The sequence below is a fragment of the Canis lupus genome, chromosome 7 (genome assembly GCF_011100685.1).
Source record: "Canis lupus familiaris isolate Mischka breed German Shepherd chromosome 7, alternate assembly UU_Cfam_GSD_1.0, whole genome shotgun sequence".
Taxonomy (NCBI): domain Eukaryota; kingdom Metazoa; phylum Chordata; class Mammalia; order Carnivora; family Canidae; genus Canis; species Canis lupus.
Window position 1 is genome coordinate 9,105,776 of NC_049228.1, and position 27,073 is coordinate 9,132,848.

The 27,073-nt window shown below is 53.6% G+C and overlaps 2 protein-coding genes across 7 annotated transcripts in view; one reads left to right on the forward strand and one right to left on the reverse strand.

The window, feature by feature from the left end:
* Window positions 1-27,073, forward strand: part of HHAT (hedgehog acyltransferase) — a 340,331-nt gene that overhangs the window by 306,993 nt on the left and 6,265 nt on the right. For 3 of the 6 annotated variants that reach the window (XR_005361890.1, XM_038542059.1, XM_038542063.1), the window contains one exon: window positions 1,369-2,359. Coding sequence is in view for 5 of the 6 variants with exons in the window: in XM_038542059.1 (XP_038397987.1) it covers window positions 1,369-1,460 (92 nt within the window). In the remaining variant the exon portion in view is untranslated. Of the gene's footprint in view, window positions 1-1,368; window positions 2,360-22,615; window positions 22,808-27,073 lie in introns of those variants that run through there. The other 3 variants (XM_038542061.1, XM_038542058.1, XM_038542057.1) reach the window with 1 other exon arrangement.
* KCNH1 (potassium voltage-gated channel subfamily H member 1) overlaps window positions 5,078-27,073 on the reverse strand; it is a 372,237-nt gene continuing 350,241 nt past the window's right edge. The window contains 2 exon segments of the mRNA XM_038542056.1: window positions 5,078-10,603; window positions 10,606-10,977. Coding sequence (XP_038397984.1) covers window positions 10,106-10,603; window positions 10,606-10,977 — 870 coding nt within the window. The 3' untranslated portion in view covers window positions 5,078-10,105.

Genomic DNA, 27,073 nt, shown 5'->3' on the forward strand with positions numbered 1-27,073 from the left:
TGTCTTTATGTGGCAGAGAAAGAAGCAGCAAGCTTTCAGTGTCCCTTCTTAGGAGGGCACTAATCCCATCATGATGGCCCCTCTCTCGTGATCTGATCTGAATGAATTTACCTCCCAAAGGCCCCACCTCCAAATATGCACTGGCGGCTAGGGCATCCACACATGAATTTGGGGGGACACAGTCCACAGCATCCTATAAAGACTATTAACAAAGTTGCTGTGTCCCTTTCTTAGTTTTACATTTGAGATTCATTAAGCTGCTCAAGGTCACACAGCTGGCAAGTGGCAGAGCCAGGGTTTGAACTGTCTAGTTTCACTTCAGAGCCTGCACACTTAACCACTATGCTATATTAATTGAACTTCTATTAACAATAATAGCAGCAGGTTGTTGACATAGCAAGAAGAGAGTCTGCAGAGGTACAGTACCCTCAGTGGCTCCCCACTGCCTCCTCCCTACCTTGGGCCCTACCCTGCCTGCATCTCCCTGAGTAGTAGCCACAATCACATGATCCCTGTTCCAGAGGTGGCCCATGATGTTCACACTTCAGTTGGTCTTTCTGCTAGCTTATCCCTGTCCCTTTCCATCTGACAAACTCTTGCTCACCCCACATGACCCAGTTTAAATGTGCTCTGTACACAACATTATCTAGCACATATTACATGGCTCATAAATCTCAGTAGTGTGTGTGTACCTTTCCCAAGCTGGAGTGGGATCACCTATTTTGGCATCTGGCACCTTCCACAGCATCTCTAGCTCTCCGAAGCTTCTAGTAAATGTTTGAGAAAGGGAAGCATGTAGAAGACATGGAAGTCATTAAGTAACAAATACTCAGCAGAAAGGGCTGTTAATTGAGGAGGAGGAGGGAGAGGAGGAGAAAGAAAAGAACATCAGATATTCTAAGACAAGTACTTCTAGAAGGAACCACTAAAAGCTTTGAGTTTTGAAAGCAAATGTTTAATTTAGGCTCTCCCTTCTGTGTGCTTACAGATGGCACCCGATTCATTATAACGGCCAATCTATATTTTGAGATTTACTGTGGGTCTTATGGACTTTTCTTCTTTTTTGATTATTAACTACTTTAGTTTTATAAGTATGTATTCTTTAAAAGCTTGTCCTATTTCTAAACCTAATTTCCATTTGAGATAGCACACCCTTCATTTTACGCAGACCCCATTGGGAATGTAGGGTTCAAGTTGTTGGTGTTCCAGTTAGAACACACTTTCCCGGAGGTACGTGTCTTAATGCATCAACTGAGGCCCATGTTGTTTCTTGGGTTGCCTTCTCCAAAGGGGGGAAAGTTTACACCTGTGGAAGGTCCTGCCACAGGCATTTCTAACTGCTCTTCCATCTCTGTCCTCCCCCTGCAGGCTGGCCATATGTGACCCTCTCTGTCCTGGGATTCCTGTACTGCTACTCCCATGTGGGCATTGCCTGGTCCCAGACATACTCAGTGGATTAATGCTGCCCAGCCCATGGCAGCCCTTCCTGCTGGCCTTCAAGGCAAATGGTGCTTCACCCTGACCTCGCATACCAAGATAACCTCCAAGGAACCACTGTTTGATCTGCTCATCTTTTATTGAAGTTACCTCACTCCAAGAGTGGGAGCTTGAGCTCTCATAGAAAATTGACAACCAGAGAGTCTTCTAACTTTGGGAACCCAGAGTTCATCCCCCTCAGCCCTGTCATTCTCCTGTTGAGTATCTTACCCAGCTGCACATGATGACTGTGTGGTCTAGAACCCAGTCCTAAAGGCCCTTGGGGTTTCTTCCACTTTACCAAGAATTAAATACAATAGACATTTCTCAATTGGAGTGCAGAAGTCTTGATTAGTGATAAGGCCTGTCCTCCACTGGGCGTATTTCTGAAACATTTTGGTAACATTTAAGTGACCTCTTCCCTATGTCCTACAATGTGGTCTCTAGAACCAGCACTGGGGTCTAAGCTTCACACTTTAGCTCCCCAACAGGGAAGGGACAAAGCCACAGTCCAGTTTCTCATTACCCAGTTAAAGAAGATCCAACATATCCTATAGTGTTCCAAGGGGTCAGTGGCTAAGGAGATCTGTTACTGGAACACGACCGTGGTGATCCACATTTGGATGCTCGTTCCCTAGATTTGCCGAGAAGTATAAACACGCCAGTTCCTCTGCCAGCCAGTTAATCGTCATTTCCCAATAAAGAAGCAGAATTAAGGAACCAGGGCATAGCACATCCACAGACAGGTGTTATCAAGGATGGTTTCCTGCGGTCTTTTTTCCTTTCCATTGAAATAAGTCCCAGCAGCTGACTTCCTGCTCAGTGATTTACACTCAGTGGTTTACATTGTTTTGTTTCAAATAAAATGGAGCCTTTTCTGTCACACTGGTAATTCACATTTTTGTAGAATAACTTCGAATTTTTTTTATGTGAGGAAAATGCTTAAAATATAAACACACATAACAATGAAATAATTTCCTTGGACCTGATCTGGCCACGTATCTCACATCTGCTACCTGGTGTGGTCATGTGTCCTGGCTGTGGCTTTTAACCCAATGAGATTTATACTCCTAGAATGCAAGACTGGCCATCTTGCTGACATCCTTTCTTCCTGCCCATTCTCCCTGGAAGAGCAGACCAGGATGGAGCTGATGGCATGGGGTGGGCACAGCCTGTGTTGGCTGCTGCACAGCACAGACCAGCGGGGCAGTCGGGCTGACAGCAGTGGCCTCAGCAGGTGAGGTAAAGGCGAGGGAGGCCCAGGCAGGTGATTCCAAGGTGCTGTGAAGTTTCAAGGAGGGAATGGGGCTGGGAAGATGAGCACTCCAATGAATATGGTACAGGATCATGGACTAACACGAGTTCGGGAACTGTGGTCAGCCACAGAGAGTCTGGCTGAAGTTCCCATGGAAGGAAGGGGCTGGCTAAGGGAACACAGGAACGTGAAGATGATTGTTGGCCAGCGGCTGATGTAATGTACGTGTGTAAACAATACAAAGAATTTTGAACTCTTTAGAGACACCGTTTATATAAAAACAAAATGGCTTATTCATTCATTCGACTTACTCGAAGAACTGGTGAATATATTTGAGAAAGTGATAATCCTGAGCTTCTTTTAAGCTATTACATGATTTAGAGTGCTTCTCAGGAATTAGTATATGATGAGCTACTATTTGAGGCCTGATTAACCAACATGTGGATTATCTAGGACCATTGTTTTCTTTCTTTAACCTCTTGCTATTCTCCAACTGTAATATGAAAATACGAACATATCTTTCCTCGTGCATGTGAAGTAAAATCTTGGGAGTTGCTTTAAATGAAAGAGTCTTGAAGTGCCTGGGAAGACAGCAGTTCCAGCTGAGGAGCATCTGACATGTCACTTTCCACAGCCATCAGCCCTGGGCAGCTTCAGGCATGCAGCTGGAAAACAACTAGACAAGGTCCCAAGGTCACTTCTAGCCCCAGGATCCTCTGACCTCAACTGAGCTCTGTGGGCAAGCCAGAGAGCTCCAAGCATGATTGCCAAGATGATCCCCAAGGAGGCAAGCAAGACATCTGAAGGACAGCCAACACTTGGTCATTTTGAGTAATTCTTGGGACTGTGCAAGAAGACCTAAAAGTATTTTTTTATTCCTTCAAATTAATTTGTTTGAAGTGACAACAGAAAGCCTTTTGTTCTATTAAAGACTGCTGGCTAGAAAGAAAATGTATCAATCACATATAAAGTTGCATAATCTCTGTATTAGGAGGATAGTAATTTAGTGGGGTGGGGGTTCCCCTTAAAGAAATTGTGACTGCTCACTTATTTAAAATAATCATATAATTGTTGACTGAGTATAAGAAATTAACCATAATAGAATGAGTTTGTTTCCTAACAAACACACACAATTGGACCAACTATTGAGAAGCCAGATTATCTTACTGGTGCTGGCTTTTCTCAGTGGGCATGGATAAACCAGAGGCTCCCTTCCCCCTTCAGGGAAATAGTTCTATTTTTAAAACAAACCCACAAAATCCCCCTCTCTAGTAGTTGACACCCCTTTGGCACCCAGAATGTAGTATCTATTATTTAGTTCTGTATTACTAGTCCTTTTGACTAATTATAAAAATAATATCCACAAAGAGAGGTTTTTTCACCACTGAGGATATATAAAGAACATAACGTTAAGTGCTTTTCATAGGTGAGACTTTTTTTTAGGTAAGATTTTTAAATGAATATCAATCACCTGGAATTTAAAAAATGATCACCTTAATTTTTATTCTCTTCTGCAGTGTAATAAAATAATAGGTTGTAGAGGACACCATTAACAATGAATGCTGTATTCATACTGTGGCTCTATGAGATCAAGTGGAGGCCTGAATATGGCCTGCAGATCACAGATTCCTCATCCTGAGTTAAGTTCTACTGTCTGCAAAAAGAAAAGTGCCCTTTAAAAAATGTGGGCCACTGGTATTAAATAACTCAGATTGACAGTGTCGTGGAGAATCTCACCATGAGCAGGAAGCAATACCTATTAAAACCACAGCAAAACTAAGAGTGCTGTTATATAGGACTAGTTAGTTTGGAGGCAAGCAGTCCTCTACCTTTCTAGCTTCTGAGACCATCAATGAATTAAAGCACAGATCAGAACTCATATTGTTGATATGGACTCATCCCCAAAAGTTTGTTTTTTACACTATTATTTTAAAAGGCAGGGAAGCATGAATATATCTTCAATAGATTTCAACGCAAATTGTTTAAAATGTAAAAGTTCATTTCTAATCGGGAAGTCACCTTCAGACACCTATTGTCAATGTGTTGTACCACAGTGTTCCAGCGATGCCAGGTTTTGAAGGCATCTCGGTAAGCTTGTATAGCAGATAGAGCCCTATTGCTAGATCATGACAAAGCACTTTCACAACCATTCTCTTGCTAGGCTGTACTGAGACACCCAGTTTGGGGGTCCTAAGTTGTCCAAAACCACACTTAACAGGTACTATCCAAATTAGAGCCTCCAAGCTCTTGAAAAGGAATAGAAAGTACCATCTTTATTCTGTCGTCTTAGTTCAGAGCACCCAACTCGATGCCTTAAAATTATATAAGAAAAGGCAAAAGCAAGTATCATGTATAAAATAGTTTATTACCATAATAAATAAAATTAAACTTTTTTTTTTTTACAAATATCATTTGTGCTTGTTTAAAAATGTTGAGAAGGGTATATCATCAATGGAGGGGCCCGCATATTCCTCTTAACATTCCCAAGCTGCACACATACAGTGGAGTTTCTGGCAGCATCCTCAGCTGACCATAAAAATACTATCAGTTCATTTGTACTTCTGTCTATTCATGCTCATTTGGACAAAGTGGCAGATGCGAAGGAAAAAGAAAAACCCGATAAAGGATTTGGCGGGACTCAATGGAAAGAGTGTCAATATAAGGAGAAGCCCCAGATTGACAAACTGCTCAGGAGTAGAAGTGTCCTTACGGCGTTGGCGAAACGTCAGATGTGGGCAGTCTCCAAATGATGCACAAATACAATGTCTGAATATTAAGAGAATACATTCATTGGGGCGGGGGGGTTGCATCTTCCTTAAGATCTTTCTCATTGTTCATATCCTGATAGAAGATCCGTGAACTTCTCATTGAACAACTAGTAGATCCGTCGACTGACTCCAAAGTCACAGATACAGAGACAATGGCTCTAAGAAAAGTTTAATGGTGGGGCAGGGAGGGCACCCACCGGGTCTGGCACCTGCGGGGCATCTGAGTCCAGTTCTAGAGGTTCCAGAGTAAGTCTGATTTGCTCGCATGAGAAGTTTCATTTGAAACTAAGCTGCAAATTCACATTGATTTTTTTTGATCTGTGTGAGTAGAAATCAAAACTTCTCAACATGAATACCTCCTGTGAGAAAATGGTGCTTTCTCTGATGGCTGCGGTTGGTGTTGAGGGGACAGTGAAATCCCCCCCCAGCTGGAGGGCACAAGAGCTGGTGAAAGTATTTGTATTGAAGCGAGCAAGAAGGCAGTACAACAATTTAGTGACACAGGAAAGGCTACCCTGGGGTCTGAGAGTGCCCTCAGTGGGTTCCTCTTTAAGCAACACAACGTGAGGAGGGAGGAGGGGGAGTGTTGGCAGCTCCATCACAGCTGGAGTTCCATTCAAGGGTCTTAAGGCTAAACATCTTTATTGCAAAACATTGTACAATCTATTCATCAAATGCACATCAGCAACTTGTATCTCCACCAGGGCTCCTAAAATTGTCCGGAGAGTGATGTGCCATATGGTGGTCAGTGCAGCAAGGGGAGAGGAGGCTCTCCCTACACCTGGGATCTAAAGGCATTCTTTTAGTCCCCACAAAGGCTTGGATAAGAATTCTAACTTGTTACTTTCACCCACCACCGAAGGATTCGAGAAGGGAGGCTTGTGGGGTGGGGTGTAGTGGTGCAGTGCATTTTTACTCTGAGCCATGCTGGCTCCACTTCTGAAAGAAGATTCCAGAACAGGGCCTGATGTCAGCCAGCAACAGCACACAGGATCTAGAAGGCTGAGGGTAGAAGGGGCCCAGGAATCGGATAAGAAGAAATGGGAGCTGCTTTGAAACACTGGGGCCCATGCTGTTGTAGCAACAGAGATGTGTTAAGCCACTGGTTGCCTACCACGGGCCACAAACTCTGCACACAGATGTAGTCTGAGGTTGTGAATATAAGGAATGGTCTTAGAAACAAGCCAGGGGGGCTGAGCATGAGAGAATGGGATGGGTGAAGGTGCAGGCATCGACACAAGGGCTTCTCAACCAGGCAGCTGCCACCCTTTCCTTCCTGGGGGACCTTGTCACACTCGGTGGAGGAGCCCTTGCAGGCACACGGGCCGGCAGCACTCCACGCTCGAGTCCTCGTCCTCCACGGAGAACGAGCGCACCATCTCGTGGGCCATCTTATTTCACAGACTCAACCCTCACTCCCACGCTTCCCATCGGTGGGGGAGAGGAGAGCGTGTTCAACAAGCAGCCAAGCGCTGGGGCAAGGCCTTCGGCTCCAAGGCAGCCTGGAGGGACACTCTCTGGGAAGCGGGGCCTCCCTACGAGGAACATTCGAGGTAAAGACTTTTGAAGTACAAGATCAAGTAACCAGCAAGTACTGGGCAATGGTATAATACATCATGTCCCCGTCCCTCAAAAAGGAAAAAATAACTCAGGTAGATATCTCTCAGCATAACTTCTAAAGTCTCAGTGTTGGGTCCAACACCTAGTGACTCCGAGGTTCCCTAACCTCTCTTCAGCCACCAGACAGTGGAAGGTTCGGTCAGCATCTGAAGCTTGTGGCCCTTGCTCGGGAAGCCAGAGCAGCATCCAGGCAAGAGTAGGTAGTTAGCACAAAGCAGCCCATGGCCAAGTGCATGTCAAAAAGGTGAAAGGAGAGGAGGTTTGGCTCGTTAAAAATTTTTTTTCCAGAGGAAATAAAGCACAAGTCACTAAAATCCTTAAGTGGAGAAGTCGAAAAGCACACACAGCCACGTTGTGGTCTGTCACCACAGGCACACGTGGGACCTGCGACCCCGAGATGAGCGCGTTCCCATCGCAGCATCCAGGCTTCTGGGCATCAGGCCGATTCCAATCCTAGGAGTCAGTCCGTGAGTACGTCCGTGAAGCTTTACTTTCTCCCCCCAAACAAGTGTGGACTTTCGAGCCTGGCACATCAGCGTCTTTGCCCCTCAGACCCCAATGGGGAGGCATTTCTTAATAAACACCTGTACCCTCCGGCAGAGCTGGCGGGGACGGGGGCCCCTCCAAGCTGGCCTGGAGGGGGCTGGACGGGAGCCTGTCATCAAGCCTGCAGAGAGCTGGGCAGGTGCTTCTAAAGCCGGACGATGGCGTCAGTCAGTAGGGCCCTTGTCCTGACTTAAAGGTAGTGAGTACTGAACTTCAGAAGCGGGCTAACGAACATATTTAAGGAATGGCAAGCTAGAACATTCTGGGGCAGATGGTGTTCCAGATTTTTATAGCCTCTGGACTAGCTGGCAGCTTTTCAAGGAGACTGAAACTCTCAAAGCTTTATCCAGAGTCATCACTCAGCCTTGGGACATTATACTTCCTCCTCTTTGCGTGCTGCCCTCCGAGGCTGGATCTAATCCTGCTGCAGCCTTGGGAAGCCAGGAGCCACTCCGGTAAGCCTCCCGTGAGAAGCCGCCCCGCGCACGGGGCCCCGGGGAAGGAATCTTCCCTTGACCTCCTGGGCCCTGTTCCCCAGGGCCATCCGCGCCAATGCTGGGAGCCAGGAGAGGACAGCCCCACTCTGCACACACCCAACTGAAGGCCCAGTCCTGGGACCTGTCGTGGCCGCCGAGCAGGAATAAAGGGGCGGGCGGGTAGGTGGGCCCAGATGGGAGGCCTTCAGAAATGCTGAGTATCTTTGGTAGCGCAAGTCCCGTCCTGGCAGGTCCCCTTCAGTCCCGGGGCGCTTAACCCAGGCTGTGCACAAAGCAATGCCGGGTGCCAGGGGTGAGGCGCTGCAACGTGCACATGCGGAAAGCCAGCGCCCTGGATGGGTCCCTGCTGTCACCCACAGTCCAGACCCCCTGCACTCCTGATTCTCCCCCAAAGCTAATTTTTAGAGTAAAACTTCCAACCTTGCCTGTCGATTTTTCGGGTCCTGACGCTCTTCAGAGGGCACACACCTGAGCTAGTTCCACTTGGCCTGGAGAGACCCCTCTCCTTTCTCAGATGCCATTGAAAGGAACCCAAACACATGGATAATCTGACCCCAGGTGACTAGGAGGCAGTGGAGTGTCCCCAAGCATCACGGCATAGGGGCCTGGATGGCCCACACGTGGCTCTGTGACAGTCACTCTGAGCTCAGACCTCCCCCGGGCCACCTCTGCCCGTCACCTTACAGAGACAGCTTGAGAACCTGCTGCCTCATTCTCTGTCTGCCGTTCCCGGAGCAAGTACAAGCGTGGCCCTGCAGTCTTGGTAGTTTCTCTTGAGGTCCTACCGACTTCAGTAAGAGAAAAAGAGGTGAATTTTAAAATAAGGCCAAGCATGGATCCCAAGTGTCCCATAATGACCCCCATGCAGTGGACAAAATACAAACTTCTGAAGGGCAATCAATCCCAGTGAGAATCCTAATAGAAACATAGGACTTGCTACAATCGTTTTTCTGAGGTTGTGTGTGTGTGTGTGTGTGTGTGTGTGTGTGTCTGTGTCTTTGCTAATAAAGCAACTCTGGGCTCATCGCCCTTCCTGCTGACGCTGCACACCCTGAGGAATGCCACAGGAACACTAGGGGAGGGGTTGAGAAGGAAAAGAAGCAAAAGGGCCCATGCGAGGAGGACAGTGGCATGGAGCGGGGCCAGAGGTTTATCTGAGGCCTCTGGGGCCGTCCCTGTCGGCTCTCCCACGACAGCAGGCTGAGACCACAGCCCAGAGTCTCTGCTTCCTGAAGGCCCCTCTCCGGCTCTTCCACTTGGGAGAGGCGACCTGAGGATTCCGGCTCCGAGTGTCAGTGGGAGGCGCCCCGGGCACCTCTCTGCTTTGTGGCCTTAGCCATTAGAGGTGCAAGGCTCTACCCTCCCTGACTCTCAAGCTCCCCTTGTCCCAGGCTTGTGACAAATGACAGCTGTCGGAAAATAGAAGGTGAGGACAGGTAGGGGCTGTACCAGGACAAGGAATGCTGGGAAGTCCCTGTGCCCACCGCAGTCTTTGGGGTCCTGGTGAGGGAGCCCGGGCTGGGGGCTACCGGAGGGGTTCCCTGGCGCGCTCCCACCAATCCCCACGTAGCTGCTCCTCTTTTCTAGTGGTTGTCATCTTTTACAAATATCACGGCAGTAAAAAAATTAAAAACGAAGGAAGATACCCTTTAGACAGCATGCCCCCTCTTCCAAAGGCGTGCAGACAGTTGGCGAGCGCTGCCGGCTCGCAGGCCGGGGTGGGGGGGCTCCCAGGGAAGGAGACGGGGAGCGGGAGCCTGAGCGACTGTCCCACTCTGGTCTTCGGTTGAGAAGTTGGAAGTTGTTGGTCACGCAGGTGTGTGTGGTGGTGGGGTGGGGGGTGCCTAGGCCGGGGATGGGGGTGCTGCGGGGTTGTCTTGGACTCTTTTCTTTTTTTCTCAGTTTTTGTTTTTGTTTTGTTTCTTTTCTTCCAAAGAGACCCCTCAGCTTGCTCCAAAAATGTCTCTCTCTGATTCAGGGGACTGGGGCCTCGATATTTCGAAGAGCTCCTGGGGAGACTGGGAGGCTCTCCTGGAAGTCAATATCCTGAGAATCTCGGAGAGCTGCTTCTCGATGGTGGTCATCTTGGCGTTGAGGGCCTGGATGTCCTCCTTGAGCTCGTGCTTCACCTCCAGGACGGCGGCCTGCAGCGTCTGCTCCGGGATGGGGTAGAAGGAGTGCTTGACCTCGGCCAGCACGGGGCTCCGGTCCTGGGGGCTGCGGGCCTCGCCCGCGTTGTCCAGGCGCAGGTCGCTCTTGGTGATGCCGCTGTCGCACGAGTCCGTCTTCTTGAGCGTGGCCTCTCCGGGCGCCTTGGTCCTGTCGGGCAGCGTCTCCATGGACTCGGCCTTGGCCACCTGGCTCCAGTCCTCGGGCCTGCCGCCCGCGTCCCTGAGGCGGGCCCAGCCCTTGCGCCGCGCGCAGTCGGCCCCGGCCCCGGCCCCGGCCCCGGCCCCGGCCCCGGCCCCGGCCCCGGCCCGGGCGCGTGCAGCCGGCCGAGCTCGGCCACCGCCGCCGGGCAGGCCGCCGGGAAGGCCACGGGCGTGGCGGGGCTCTCGCGCACGGTGACCACGCTGGCCCGGGCCGCGCCGTGGGGGGCCGCCAAGCGCTCGGGGCCGCCGCCCCTCTCCACGTCCAGGTCGTCGGGGTCGCGGCCGCCGCGCTCGGCCGCCAGCCGCGCCTCCTTCTGCTGCCGGAACCGCTGGAAGAGTCGGCGCACCGGGTGGTCCGGGGGCAGGATCAGCGGCGCCTCGTTCTTGCGCTTCATGCGCTCCTCCTCCTCCCGCTTCACGTCGCTGATCTTCCGGAACACGATCTGCAGCGGGACAGAGGGACAGCACGGCTCAGCCCCGGGCCTGCCCCCCCGCCCACCGTGCACCCCCCGACCTTCCAGACCCCCTCCCCAGGAAGCCACTGTGCCCCCCGACGTCTTCAGGGCCAAGCCCTCCTCGCCATCCCCGCGGGCCTCCTCCCCGGAGACCGGCCGGGCCTGGGCTGGGCGCCCCTTGATCAGTCCTTGCCTGCAGCCCCACTTTCCTTCCTTCCTTCCTTCCTTCCTTCCTTCCTTCCTTCCTTCCTTCCTTCCTTCTTTCCTTTCCTTTCCTTTCCTTTCCTTTCCTTTCCTTTCCTTTCCTTTCCTTTCCGGGCTGGGCGCCCCTTGATCAGTCCTTGCCTGCAGCCCGGCTTTCCTTCCTTCCCTTTCCCTTTCCCTTTCTTTCTTTCTTTCCTTTTCTTTCTTTTTTTCCTTTTCTTTCTTTCTTACCTTTTCTTTCTTTTCTTTCATTCTTTCTCTCCTCTTTCCTTTCTTTCTTTTTCTTTTCTTTCTTTTTTCTTTCTTTCTTTCTTTTTATTTCGTTCTTTTTTTTAAGATTTTTTATTTATTTATTCATACACAGAGAGAGAGAGAGAAAGAGAGAAAGGCAGAGACCCAGGCAGAGGGAGAAGCAGGCTCCAAGCAGGGAGCCCAACATGGGACTGGATCCAGGGTCTCCAGGATCACGCCCTAGACTGCAGGCAGCGCTAAACCGCTGCGCCAGGGGGGCTGCCCTCTCTCTCTCTCTCTCTCTTTTAAAGATTTTATTTATTTATTCGTGAGACACACACAGAGAGAGAGAGGCAGCACCATGGGGGCTGCCCCCCCCTTTTTTAAGATCTTATTTATTTATTCATGAGACACAGAGAGAGAGAGAGAGAGAGAGAGAGAGGCAGAAGCAGGCTCCATGCGGGAAGCCCAATGTGGGACTCGGTCCCCAGACTCCAGGATCAGGCCCCAGGCCAAAGGCAGGCACTCAACCGCTGAGCCACCCAGGGGTCCCCCTGCAGTCCCGCTTTTCAAAAATCATTCTTCCGGGAATCCCTGGGTGGCGCAGCGGTTTTAGCGCCTACCTTTGGCCCAGGGCGCGATCCTGGAGACCTGGGATCGAATCCCACATCGGGTTCCCGGTGCATGGAGCCTGCTTCTCCCTCTGCCTGTGTCTCTGCCTCTCTCTCTCTCTCTCTCTCTGTGTGTGTGTGTGTGTGACTATCATAAAAAAAAAAAAATCATTCTTCCGATCCAGCCTCAGACCTGTCACATTAGGACCTCCAGACAGGAAGACCTGGAATCTCTAACAAGCTTCCCCGGGTGACTCACACGTGAAAGTTTGAGCACCCCTGGTCTACACCACATTGCAGGGTAGGAAAGCTCACACGAGTCCCCCCATTCCCCCAGCCAGGGCCACAGCTAAGACTGCGCCTGGCATCTGCAGATCTGGACCCCAAGGGAATCGGGCCGGCTGTGAAAGCAGAAGCCAGCCTCACACAGAAGCCCTCCTGGTCCTCAGGCTGCTCACAGGGCAACAAGCCCACGGCCTCACACACAGGCTTGTCCTAACACAACCATCTGGGTGGTTCGTAAGGCGCTCTAATGTTACTTCCTGTGTTCCTTGCAGCAGCACTGTCAGGCCACGGGGACGCATCTTCTTCCCATTTTAGAGAAGAGGAAAACCGAGGTGCAGGTAGCGAAATGTCGCACAAAAGACAAGTTTGCTGTAAGTGACTCTTGCCTGAGCCATCAAACCCCCGACCCATCAGAGATGCAGCAAGTACAAACTGATGATAACAATGCTTCATGCAGAGGATGGACCAGTCCGTGAATCTGGCCCCGAGTGCCCCAAGAGCCACAAATTACAGGGCTTGCCCCTGGGCCCACCTCCGATTATGGGAAAACCATATAATTTCTGGCTTATATGGCATGTGGCAGGTGCACTCTGAGACATGTGTGACTTGTCCCACATCTGAACTTGTGGGAAGCCACCTGCCATCTATTGTTCTATTGTTAGAGAAATCACTGGTCTGACGACCGATCCTGAGATCTCTGAGAAACAGGAGAGGAGGCCTGGGTAAGGGAGGGCAGTAGCGTTCCCATCATCGCACAAACCCCTGTGCCCTGGGCAGGCAACCTCGGACCAACCCAGAACCCGGCCCGAGGACCTGCCACAGGACTCTCAGCTCTTGGTGGGGGATGGGCACACGGGGTGGCAGGCCAGGAGCACGGGGCTTTGGGGTTGCAAAGAATTGAACCCCAGCTCACCCGCTTTGCTGTGTGACCTCCCCCAGGCACCTTAACTTTTGAGTCTCGGTTTCCTCCTTAAAATAAAGCTCCCCTGCCCAGAGTTCTCTGATGGCGCTGCTCATTAGGTCTCACATATGACTGGCAAGATGGTCACTGGCAGGTGGAAATAGGGACCACCCCAGCACACACTGAGTTGCTTGATACAACCAGCAAATCGTTGGCAGACTGGAGGCTCACCGTGTCACCCGATTTCCCCAGCAAAGCCCCTGAAGCTGGATGGCTTGACACTCGGGTCATTAACAGATGCGTTGGACACAGCTGCCGCTCCTCTTGCCACCTGATTAAATCTTCAAACCTCATCACTTGGGCCCCAGGCCATGACTTTCTGGCCTGCACTGGCAGCATTTCTCCCAGGCCCACCCTTTCCAGCAGTGATTTAATGACCCTACCCTCCTTGATCCCCTTCAGCCTCACCTCCTTCTACTCCTAGGGTCCTAGACAGCAGATCCAGCCATGGGACTCAGGAGAATCCCACATGTCTTGAAGACAAACCAGAGCAAAGGCGTCACAGGGACGGAGGGATGATAAGCAGAAGGGCCAGGACCCTCTCTGCCCCTGCCCCAGTGTTCTGAGTTAGCCGTCTCCCACCTCCCTTCCTCCCTCTGCTCCAAGGGCTCTATTCTGGGAATGGCTCCCACTCTCCACCAGGCATCCACATCCCCCTGACATCAAGGCCCAGCTCAAATAGCACCTCCTCCAGAAAGCCTTCCCTGATTCCACGGAGCTCTAAGTTACCTGCGGCCTCACAACACCAACAGCCTTTTCTGTGCTCACACTTCTCCTCTGCCCTAATTCCTCTCTATCCTGTGTCCACTTGTAGTAGAGCTGTTTCCTCCCCCAGTCACATCCCTTCGTAGAGACGGGAGGACGGGAGAAGCGAGTGAGGAAGGAAGGTGGGACAGGAGGGAACGAGAAAAGACAGAGGAGGAGGAAAGAGTGAACGAGAGTTGGTGGCCTGAGCTGATTGCTGGGTCCCTGCCCTTCGTTCCGCAGGACATCTGACTCTCGACAGTGTCGTCCTGTTTTTCCTGGAGTTGGGGTGGGGTTCTGTTCCTTGTAAGCAACCTTTCTCAAGCAAGATACCAGTTTACCTACATCTGTATCTCTGAAAGCCCCCGAGGGCCTAGACGGGTATTTTGCATGTCGTGTTGTATCTTCTACTTCAAAAAAAAAAAATTATTACTATCTACCCTAAGCAAATGAGATTGTCTGTTTTGTCCACTATCTCTGGCACGTAGAGAGTGCCAGGTACCAACCTGGAGGGCCCTCCATAAATATTTGTGGAAAAAAGGAATAAATAAAGGAATAAATAAAAGACACACAGGAGCTAATGAGCTAACGGGAGAATGTCTTCTATCCAGAAAGAGGAGCCACAGATGTCATAATCAGTGACATAAAGGAGAGGACTGGCTTGGAACACATGGTCCTCTTAGCAACGCGACGTCAAAGGTGAGGGCAGCTTTGGAGACTTGAGATGTTCTAATGTTCTTCAGACATTGAGGAAGCAACACAAAACTTATCCCAAGAGGTTGTCCACCAAGGTAAACCAGTGGGCCCACAGAGGCTGTTAATCGGCACTCGTGGTGGACGCTCGTGAGAGGCAGGATATCCTCTGCTCTTCAACCAGATGCCCCATGGACCCCATCCCCTGACCAGGCAATGTTTTCAGATATCGTCGCCACGTCACGAGGGCAGTTCAGCACTGACGGGCTGGGGCTCTCCATAGAAGGAGGCAGGGGTGTCTGGCTCGGTGCTGACTCTCCTGGAGCCTCTTGGCTTATCCTAGAGTGCCATCAGCCACCCTGTGTGCTGGAGGCAGCCCCACCTGACATCACCGGCTCACCCGATGGGTGGATGAACCTGGAAAGAGCTTCCTGCCCTGCCTGCACTAATGCCTGAGCCCTCCTTTGAGAATCAGTGAGCAAAGCCAGCAACGCCCAAGTGTCTCTGAAGACATCAGCTGTGCTGACCTGGGGTCTGGGGTTCTGCTAACTTCACCTGTGTCTTTAGAGACACTGGCCTTAGGGTCTTCGTCTCAGAGGCGGCCACGACCACACGTTTGGCCAACTGTTTCACAGCTGAGTGGGCGGGGGGTTTAAGTGGGGATCTTGAGGGGGAAGAAATTTCAAGATAAAATAAATGTGAGCCGCACTATAATGTTAAACTGGTCGCTTTACTGCGGGACTTCTCAGAGTCTCACCATGTCAATGTGTCTTTATGAATGTCTACGTTCATAATGTGCGTAGCATTTCTTAAATCCTTTTCCCTAGACCCCCTCTTTTGAAAGGGGTAGTGATCCCTAGAAACCCCTTTGGGAAACACTGAAATTATATCCATGTGGGGAAGTGGGGTGCTCTCTGTATCTGGGCATCGCCTGAGGGATGGGAAGGCCATTCGCTGGGCCTCTTCCCAGAGGATGCACCTCCAATACCTCTGACCCACGGTGCGTGATTTTGGGTTTCCATCTCCCCCTAGTGGATGGAAGAAGCCACGCGTTCAGTTCTCCAGCCTCCCACCCCTCAGTCACCGGGTCAGGGCCCACCTTGCTGGGCGATTTCAGGTCCTGAAAAGGCCCGTTCACCTGCCCCAAGCTCCATTCCATCTCATCTCCGGGCCCATCCTTTCACCCTGGCTCCTACATGACCTTCGGGATTCGGCTTAGAGGTCATGTACTCCGACAGGCTCCCCTGACTCCCCCTGCCCACCCTCCCCCACCCCCTGGGGGTCGAAGACCCTTGCTGCAGGGATCAAGCATGGGGCAGCCCCACCCAGCCCGGGCACAGATCACTGCCACCATCAGTGGCATCAGTGTCCTGCTTATTCATCTTTTCCTTGGGGGGCAAGCTCCCTGAAGGCAGGCACGATGCTATATTCAGGGTTGGTTTCTTTCCATCTTGGGTGTCACGTCTGACGTATATAGCGCTTACTCGATGGTCAGTGACTCATTATGGCCATTTCCCTGTTGGCGAGCCCATGCCGGGGCGAAAGAAATGATGTGTATGCTGCCCCCCAACACACACACACGGACAAACCTGTTTCTGATGTTCATGGTCCAATGGAGACAGAGAGATCACAAGTGGACTTCTCTATGCACCGCCTATGTGCTCCGAGTGAGCACATGTGCCCCGATTTATGGTATTTCTACTTTACCACGCTGCTAACGGGATACACATTCACTAGAAGCCGTACTTTGAATTGCGCATTTGGATCTTTTCTGGGCTAGCGCTATGCAGTTGGGGGCTCTCCCGTGATGCTGGGCGGAGGCAGCGAGCCACAGCTCCCAGCAGCCAGGCGATCACGAGGGTGGACGCCTGACACACTTACGACCACTCTTACCCACCCGGCCATGCTGTTTCCTTCCCCCCTTCCAGTTCAGGACTCAATAAATTACTTGAGATGTTCAAGGCTTTGTTATACAATAGGCTTGGTGTTAGATGAAGGTCACACAGGCTAGGTGAAAACGGAACTTGGGGGGCGGGCTGGTCGCCTTGCCATCACCTTTCTTCACACTGGCGACTGGTGGATGGGGCCACAGCGCCAGGGGTCAGTCTGGAGACACTGTTACCAGGGACTCTAATGACCCACCAGAAAGGGCACAACCTGGCGACAGGCTGGCATGGGTCCAGTCACCAATGACGGGACAAGTCTGGATCGCTCCTGGCCAGCCAGCGTCCTGCCGGCCCGCAGGGGCATATATTTTCCCTTGTCTGACGTGTTGGGGATGCTGAGCGGCTCCTGACTTACTGCAGCGTGGGGAGACAGAGGAGGGCCCAGGGCAGGATGGCCACTGTGCCCCACTCATCCATCTCCGCATCCCTCTGGGGGTTCACCAAGCAACAGCCTCGAGCCCGGGAGGCCTCTCCTAGATGGCTGTTGAGCTGAACTGAACTGCCACCCGGCTGGTCGAGCTGCAGGGCTTTCTGAGCAGCTACTTCAAGTTTGTTTGAAAAAGCAATCCCCCTGGACCCTGAGGTGAGTCAGGCTCATCGATGCCCTTCTGGGTTCCATCCACAGAGGGCCTGGCCCCTCGTAAGCCTGAGCCCTTTCCAAGCCCCAGACCAGACCTCGGAGGGACAGGGGCCCCCCTGGGTCACTGAGCAAGAGGGTCCCAGCCACACGAGTAGAGGAAAGACAGGACGGGGAAGGGAATGGACCACTGCAGTCCTGACAGCACAGAGGGTGAGGGGAGGGGGGCAGCCGAGTGGGAGCCCCGTTGCTTGAAAGAGCTCAGGTTGGAAGCAAAAATATATACATAATGTCAGCTCTCAGTGGTTTACATAAATGAACAGAGACTGAGCATGAATCATCGAAAACCGTAGATAAACCAAAAGGAATTTATTTCGGTTTTTATTAGATTTAGACACATGCCCCCGATCCCAAACACGCAGAAGCAGTAGAAAGAGCACAGGCTCTTTCTTTTCTTTCTCACTGACCAGACTCTGTGTGACCTTAGATAAGTCACGTCCTTCCTTGGCTGGACCAGATCAACAGTTTTCAAATCTGGCTGTAATCCCAACCTCTGGGAGAGGCTCCACCTACTGAGAATTTCCTGCAGCAGGGTCAGGCTGGCGTTGGCAACAAGCTCCCAGGTGATTCTGATGCAGGCAGCCTGAGCCAGATCTGCTGACTGGGGTCTCAGAACCCCTGGACTGATGACTAGCGAGGTCGCAGCCACTCTGCTGCCCTCCGTACACGCACGCTCACCCAGGAGTGTGGCCACACACCACCCGCACCCTCTGCACCCTCTGCCGGAGCCCACGCTTCCAGCCAGGCTCAGCCCTCCTGTGTGCTCCCCGGGACTGAGTGGGGTGTGTGTGTGTGTGCGCGTGGGGTGGGGGGAAGTAGGGGGCTGACCCCAGGGAGACCTCACAAGCCTCTGGTCCCTGAAGGATGACCACAAGAGGCCTGACAGGCCTGCCATCACTTCTGGCTCCTTCTTCCTTTGATCTGACAAAAAGTGGTTTGCTGTCTGGTATGGAGGACACAAAGCCAAGCAAACATTTATGGAGCACTTCCTGTATGCAGGGGCCCTCAGCGGGCTCCACAGGCTGCCGCTTCATGGAGGGGGGGCGAGGGGGGGAGCCAGGCCTCTTCTCCCCCCAGAGCTGGGGCCCAGGCTGGCATAGACTCAAGCCACTCTGAGGGACAGAGCAGCACCAGGGAGCAGGTCCCCAGCCCCATGTCCGTACAGACCCTGGTGATGTGGCCTCTTCCTCCTCGTTCCCTGTCCCACCGGCCCCCTCCACCAGGAGCCCTGCCTGACTTTACGGCAGAACATAAAACCTGAAGATGAACAGACTGGGCCATTTATGAAACTGAAAACACCAAACAACAAAAGTGGAGATGGACCGATTTGATAAGGCAGTGGGGTGGGAGTTGCTTTTGGAAAAGGCCAGTTCTTAACCCCCTCAGAATGGCTCGTTATGGAATCGAGCTCATGCAGATGGCCCAGGGAGGGGTGGAGGCTTCTAGAAGGACCCAGGCCAGTCCAGGTCAGTCATCACTCATGGAGCTAAGACCATGTGTTGCCAGAGCCTGCGGCTGGAGGGGATGAAGCACAGCTCTGCCCTCCCTCTGCCCTCCCTCCTCCCCTCTCCCTCCCTCCCTCCCTCCTTCTTCCCTCCCTCCCCCTCTCCCTCCTTCTTCTCTCCTCCCCTTCTCCCCTTTTCTCCTTTTCTCCCTCTCTCCTCCTCCCCCTTCTCCCTCTCCTTCCTCCTTCTTCCCTCCTCCCCCTCCCTCCTGGATATGCCAGGCTTGTCTCCTGGGGGGCTTGTCTCCTGCGGAGACAGCCTGGGGGACAGAGCTTCAGCAGAAGGCGCAGGGGCCTGGGGTGGGTGGGCGCAGGTGGCAGTGGCACGGAGTGACACACAGCGGGCACACAGGCTCTGGAGATGGGACAGCCTTGGGATCGTGTTCCCTGCGCCTCGCCTTCCTCACCTGCACAAGCAGGTAACAGGGCTGATTTCTCAGAGCTCGGGCCTGGGGGGAGGTGGGCAGCATCAGGAGGCCCTTATGGAGTGTCTGACATGCAGCAGTTGCTGAAGAAGTGTACGATGTATCATTCTCGGGGGGCAGGGGGCGACCTGTGAGACAGTTCTGGAAGGAGGAGCTGGAAGTAGGCAGGTATAAAAGGTGAGGAATTTGAGCGGAGGTATCCAGACAGGCAACAGCGCAGGCAGTGACACGAGGCAGAAATGCCACCGAGGTGTTTGCGGTAGCAGTCCCCGCGGGACGCGCTGACAGGGACGGAGATCGCGCGGGGTGCCAGGCACTGGGGTCCCACGTTGGACGCGGCCATTTCACGCCATCCTTACAGCAGCCCCAGCAGCTCGGTCCTATCGCTATCCTCACTTTCCGATGAGCTAAGTGACCAGCCAAGGGCCCACAGGCGGTGGACGTGGGACTCAGAGCCTGGCCGCCTGGGTCCCCACCCCTGCCCAAGCTCTGAGCCATCCTGCAAAGGGTAAGAGGCCTTGGGTTTTAGGGAAAAGGACAATTTTTTCCCCCAGTGTCTGCTGATAACCTCTAACCCTGCCCGGCCAGCCGTCTCCACTAGCTTCTCTCCCTCCCCGTCCTTGGGCAACTTCTCCAAGGAAGTCAAGGGCACCTGCTCTGAAGCACAGAGATCTGGCCACGAAGCCGAGGCTCCCGGAGCCTTCAAGGTTGTGTGTGTGTCGGGGGGGACGACTGCTCAGGCACATTGGGCTGGGTGGCCCTTTCATTCCTCAGGATGGTAGAATAACTGAAGGTGAAACCCAGACTTTGAGTGGTCGGGAGAAGCAGCCGGGGCTGTGTAGCGCATGAGCTGGGGGTCTTGGTTACGGGGAACGTCATGCCTCCCTGGAAGGTGCTAAGGGTACCAGTGACCCTCCTCGCCGTGAGTGACTCGCTCGAGGCGGGGCACTGGGAGGGAGGAGCAGGAATGCACAGAAGTCCCAGAGGACCTTCTCCAGGAGGCATCTAGAAACTAGAGATGCTCTGCTCTCAGGTGGCCTGGCCCAGTGCCTCTCAGAGAGCTTGTCTCGGCCCATCTCTCCCATCATCGGGCAACACCTGCACTTTCTTCTGCCATTAAGACAGAAGACACCCCATCAAGACTAGCCTCATCTCATCCATCCTTGGCCCCCACACCAAGGGCAGATGAGTCAGCAAGGTCTTCTTTGGACAAACTAACCTAAGGCATGAAAGTCTCCTACAGATGCACCTGTTCCTGCCTTGAGGATGGTACAAGGCCAAGAGGGAGGAGGGCCCTTCCTTCTCAATGCTCCTCAGGGAAAGAATCGCATCCCTTGGTTGCTTTTTGGGGAAGAGATGGCATTGCTGCATGGGAGCTGCTGGCCTCTGGCATTTCACCGGGGCCGTCTCTGTCACTCTTCTCGCTTCACGCTCCCTCAGTGTAGTGGATGGAGTTTATGGCCACCGAGGGATATGTCCACCCGGAACCTCAGAACTGGAGTCTGGGTCTTTGCAGGTGCTACCAGGTAAGGATCCTGAGATGCGAGCATACGGCCTGAGGGTGGACCTTGAATGCAATGATGAATGTCTTTATAAGAGACAGAAGGGAGAAGACACGAGCAAAAGGCCACGTGGACATGGAGGTAAATACTGGAGTGATGCGGCCACAGGCCAAGAAATACCAGGGACTGCGGAGAGCGCCCAGAAGCTGGGAGAGAAGCATGGAATCTCTCCCGGAGCTTCCAGCAGGAACCCACCCTAGAGGCACCCTGGTTTCAGACTTCTGGCCTCCAGAACTGTGGAAGGAGGCATTTCCCTTGTTTTAAGCAACCCCCCCCCGCCCAGCCCCAGTCTGTGGTAATCTGCTACAGTGGCCCTTGGCAACTCGGACTCCGCTCCCTTTCCTGCCACTGCTTCTTCCCATCCCGCGTGAGCGCTGCCCTTTGCTCTCTGGCTCGCCGGCTGTCCTCCCAGGGCCCTGGGGCCTCACTGCACACCGCACACGGCTGAGAGCTCGCAGGTGGGCTGCCAGACCCAGTGCAAATGCCCATCTGCTGGGGGGCTGAGTCCTCGGGGGACAGTTCTTGATCTTTCTAAGCCCCCAGACGTCTCATCTACAGAACTCCTACTTGCAGCCTTGCTGTGGTGATGCAGTGAATGGCACATGCGGGAAGCCCCTCCCTCCCTCCAGTCCATAAACCAGTCCCACTTCTCTCCCTAGTTCAGCCCTAAACCTGAAACTTCCCACTCTGAGCACGGCTACGTCAGTCAACATTTCACTCCCACCATCCTACATCTGAATCCCTCTGCAGTGCTTCTCCCCACTTCCTCATCTGAGCCTTCAGCCCCAATAGCGGCTAATGCCAACCAGCCATTCAGTGAAGGACCAGATATCGGGCTAAGTGCTTTGTCCATGTCAATGACCCTCACAACCAGCCGAGGTAAATGCACAAGTCGTCCGCCAGGCAAGTCTGCACCTGGTGTCCTCTGCGTTCGTGTCTCTGCACCGTGTGCTTCTTACCACCCGGAAGGACAATAATTAAAGATAGAGTCAACCATCCTCAATGCCTTCTGGTTGGTTGCATTCTCTTCCTTTTTTTTCTGAAAAAATCTGATGCAAAGCATTTATGTGCATAATTGTTCTCCCACTCTTAGAAATAGGGGTTTTCTCGTGCACCCCAATGTTTACAGTAGTAACGTCCACAACAGCCAAAATACAGAGAGAGCCCAGATGTCCATCGACAGATGAATAAAGAAGATGTAGTGTGTACACAAACACACACACACACACACACACACAATGGAATAGTACTCAGCCATCAAAACAGATGAACACAGGAGAAGGGAAGGAAAAATAAGATAAAAACAAAGAGGGGGTAAACCATAAGAGATTCCTAATCATAGGAAACAAACTGAAGATTGCTGGAGGGGAGGAGGATGGGGGGATGGGGTTAGGAGGGCACGGGATATAATGAGCACTAGGTGTTATATGCAACCGATGAATCACTAAATTCTACCTCTGAAACTATTTAAAAAAAAAAAAAGATGCATTCAAAATAAATAGATGTTTTCTACCCAAATGCACAAATAACTGAATCCTGACAACTTGTCCACTCCTAGAGTGTTGGCTCTGACATCACTGTCGTCTTTCACGATCTGTGCCCCCACCCCGTCTGTGGCCTGTGATTCGGGTTGCTGGGACACTCACCATTTCATCCCGCAGACTGTCCCATCCCACGCACAAAGCTCTGGAGCAAATAACTTTGATTCATGCAATCGTCTCATTTTGAAAATAACGGTTGTAACAATTTCGCTGGATTTTATTCAAGGGTTTGACTGTCCCAATAAATCATTTTCTGCTGTGCTGTTAAAACCCCCATTTTAGGATGCCGGGTCTCAAAGCTCTCAGGCGGGCTCCTCAGCTCCCTCGGGCACGGTGCTCCTGCCGTCAAGGAAGCTGGCCAGGTTCCGTCCTCCTTGGGAAGGTGTCCACCACTGTCTCAGTCACGCCTACACTACAGACTTAACGATCCGAATTGTCTACGCAGGGACAGCACTCACAGCAGGGTGTGCAGAGGTGAGAGATGCTCTGGGGGGATCTCGGGGCGTGGGCCAGTTCCCTGATGGGCCCCCGGGGAGCTGCGTCTCCTCCCGAGCTGTCGGCCCAGCAGCCTGGACCAAGGGTGCAGCCCTACCCGGAGAGCTGGTCCCACTCACTCCTGGCCCTGCCCGGGTGTTTCGGTCACAAGCACAGGGTGGCCGGGGAGGAATCCTGTATCCCCCGCAGGGCCATGCAGAATCGGGAGTGCCTGGCAGGTCTGGAGAAGGGCTCCTCGAAGGGCAGAGGCTCCTTCAATGACAAAGGAGAAGGTGACTGGCTCCCTGAGCTTTTCCGTGGGGCCTTGGACTCCTTCCCTGTGGAGTATGGGACACATGAGTGAGTGGGGCAGTGGGGAGGGGGGTCTCTTCCATTCTCTGCCTGTGCCCATGCTACTTCAGAGAGGGGGTTTTGCTGCCTTCCCGGGCCACGCAGAGGTCTCCCCGTCCTTGCTAAAGCGTGGGGACCATACCCCAGGTCCAGAGTCGTGCCTGGCCCCACACTGGTGGCCGAGACTCAGGGCTGCGTGCAGGAGGGGCGCACAGACGAGCAGCCCTGGGCTGTGTGGTAACGTATGGGCCAGGAGGAGGAAGGAGGCCCCAGCTCACCTGCGGGCTCAGGCCGCCGTGTCTGCACGCACCTGCAGCAGCAGGGCAGGCCACTCCAGCTCAGAATGCTCGTTCAGCACCGTCCCTGGAGCCGGCGAACCGCCCCTGGGCCGGGCCCCAGCCACAGCCATCTGCGTGCCCAGCCACTCACTTGCCTCCCTGAGCCTGGTCTTCCTCACCTGGAAGCTGGGAGCAATGAGGCTGGCTTGGGCTCTCAGGGGGTGCTCATACCAGGCAGGTGCCGTGCACGCAAGCGACGCTGGCGGTGTGCCCAGGTAGTCTCCTGGAAGGAGGGGCTTTGCCACACGAGCCCTTCTATGCACACAGAGCACAGAGGGCAGCAAGGCGTGAGCACTGGCTGGGGTGCTGGTGGAAGGAGGGGGAGGAGGGTGGGAGGCCAGGCAGATGGCCGTGAGGGCAGCTAGCGGCAGATTCGGAAGGGGTGGCCCGGGGAGGAAGAGGAGCGGCCCCATGAGGGGCAGCGTGGCCTGCTTCTGCTCATGCACACCAGGCCGTGGTGTGAGAGAAATGGATGTGAGCTGAAAATCCTGAACCTCCACCTGGGGCCTCGTCTGTCCCAGGTTCCTGAGGAGCATTTGCAGCCTCACTGACATCTCTAGAGGAAACACACACCACAATTCCTACAGGGCTTTGGTGCCCTAGGAAGCCGATGGAACCATCTGTAAACCATGGAGCTGCCCTTAGCCCTTCCAGAGGCAGTTTCAGTAGCCTGCTCGTCCGTACCTCCACTCCCAGGGGGCCCCACTCTGGTCCCTCTGGTCCCCCTGGTCGTCCAGGGAAGGGGTACGGTGGTCCCCTTCTTGGGAGAAATAATTCAAAAGGAATTCTTGGGGAGACCAATCCTAAATGGTACCTCTTAGAGACTGGAGAACTTTAAACTTCTTCCCACTTGTCATCAAAGCTCCATCCTTCATGAAGCTCACAGCCCAGCTGTGTGACTCAGGGCTCCTCACTTGGGCAGGACCCTATGGGAAGAAGCCTGGAGTCCCCTGCCTCCCCTCCGCCAGCTGTGCTTGTCAATCAGGGAGCGGGACAGAGTCACCTGGGGAACTTCCTGTGCCTCATCAAGATTGCCACATGGGCACAGAATTCACACTTGTGTTTATAGGACACGTCTGTGCCCATGCTCAGGGGACAACATGCCCTGCTCAGTGCCAGTGGACCGGCTGCAACCCCCTTCCCCCTTACCAGCTTCACCAGCTCTCTCTTGCTCAATTTTCCCCTCCTGGGCACCAGGCATTGCTGTCCCCTCACCCCCACGTCCCGAGCCCATCCAGGGCAGAGGCCTTGAGGCAGTGGATGCGAAGACAAAGACAGCTCTGCCTGGAGCCCAGTATGTGTGTCTGTACTGAGTCCTCTGCCTGCAGGACGTGTGCAGGGGGAGCAGAGCCACAGCCTGTCTCCCTATGGGGGAGGGACTCCGCTAGGGGTCTGCAGCTGGAGGCACCCCAGATCCCAGGGCCGGAAAGGGGCCCATTCCCCTGACACCGGACAGACCCAGTGAATCAGCCCTGGAGATGGGCAGCTCCCCGTGGTCAGAACCCCCTCCCCGAGAACCCCCTTGAACTCCACGCCGTGGCCTAAGCCCATGCTCTGCCACAGGCAGAGAGGACACGCGCTCCAAGGCCTCACTGCACCAGGAGGCAGCTCTGCTCAGCCATTCGGTGCCTACTGAATACAGACGGAGGAACAAGGCATCTGAGGTGCTTGGTCCACACGGGACGAAAGCAGAAAGGGCCTTCCCTTTGGGGCCCGACGGTCCAATGGCTTTCCTGGCCCGAGCTGATCTTTGATGAAGAGCTTTTCCACCCTGGGGAACGTGGCTCCCAGGTCGCAGATGTGAGGGTGACTCGGACTGGCCCCTGGCCACGCACCCGGGTTCTCTGCCCCCCACACCACCTGATGTGTTCGAGCCGTTCAGCGCTCGTTTCCCATCCCCCAAGACTATGAATGTGTTCCCCTGTCTCCGAGTGAGCTGGGATTGTCCCCCCCACCCGCTCCCACTGTCCCCACTCCCCCAGGCCACAATACCCTGCACCCTGGCCCGGACAGGCTGCTTGCTCAGTGCGGTGGCCCCACAGCTCGAACAGTGCCTGGCACAGTGTAGACGTTGCAGGAGTGTTTGCTGATTGACTGTCTGACTTGCGCAAATCAATGAACTTCTCTGGTCTTTGGTTTTGTCTTTAGAAGTTGGGGGTTATACCCTCCGCTAGAGGCACGCCATGAGGCTCAGAGGACACAGCGCACGCCAGGGGGGGTGTGCGAGCACACGTGGGGGTGCATGTGCACACCAGCTATTTGCGTACTGCCGATCGATCCGCCCTCCATGCTCTGCTTGGAGATGCCGGAGCTGAGAGCAGGCCACCCACGTTTCCCAGGCTCCCTGGGCAGCCGGCTTCTAGCTCGGCTCTGCCCTGTGGCAGGCCCTGGCAGGACTGATGGGCAGCGGGGAGGAGAGAAGAATCCTCCCTGCTTTTGGCTCCTGTAGTTCCTGTGCCAGCAGCAGGGGTCTGCTCCACGCCCACCCTCCGGCAGCTTCTGCTGGTGCTCCCCTAGCCAGGTCTGCCATGCTCCCCTGGGGCACCGGCAGCAGCCCCACGGCTCCCCTCACCTCCTGGGCACCCTCAAGCCAGGCCCTGTCCCCAGAGCTGGGCAGCAGGCCCTGGGAGTCTCCTCAGATGTCCTGGCACCAGCCACACGGTGCCCCTCCCGGGAGGTCTGAACAGCAGCACCTCGGGGCACCCCTCCCAGGAACTGGGGCCCTCCCCCGGGCCCTTGGATGCAATAACGCCACTCTCTTGTGCTCACGTCGTGTGGGGGAGTCACTGCCACTTTTAGTTCTTAATCTCTGGGCATTGTCAACATCTGCTTTTCCCTCTTTCAGCCTTCTGACACCAATTCCCTGATTTGAATCTCTTACAAATTAGTGTGGTTTCAATTTCTGTTTTCCTGACCAGGCGCTCACTGCAGCCGAGGGAGGAGCCAAGGAGGAAAAGTTTAAGTTGAAACGTAGAGCAGGAGAAGGAGAGGACTCAACCCCACCTGGTGTCCACAGCCCCTGTTTTATTCACCACAGGCCTCCTGTGGGGGCTGGGCGATGGCCCCGGCTCATGCCACCCTTGCTGATGTCACTAGCACCTTAGCTTCTCTCTCTGGAGCCTATGAAGGCTCCAGTCAAGGCCTTGACTTTCTCTTGGTTCTCTTGGCTACAAAGACTGAGGGTCCTCCTCCTTCCTCCTCTCTGCTCAGTCTATTCCCATCATTCAGAGGATCTGTTGTTCCTAAAGCTTCCAGAAAACTGTAGGCACAAGGCCTGTGCAGGGGAGGAGGAGGCCGATTTTCACCCAAGTCTGTCTTAGAAATACCCCGTCTTTGGCTGACTCATCCGCTGCCCAGCTGTGGCCTGTGTGACTCACAGCCATCTACTGAGTCAGGGCCGATGCTAAGCGTTTACATGCCTTCTCTTAACTCTCAACCACGAGCCCGTGAAGTTGGGACTATTATTACCCCTCTTCCAATGATGAGGGACTCAGGCTCAGAGGTCCAAAGATAAAGGACTCAGGCTCACAGGGGTTAAGTCCTTTGTTGAGTGTTGACTCAGTCAGTTAGTCTACAG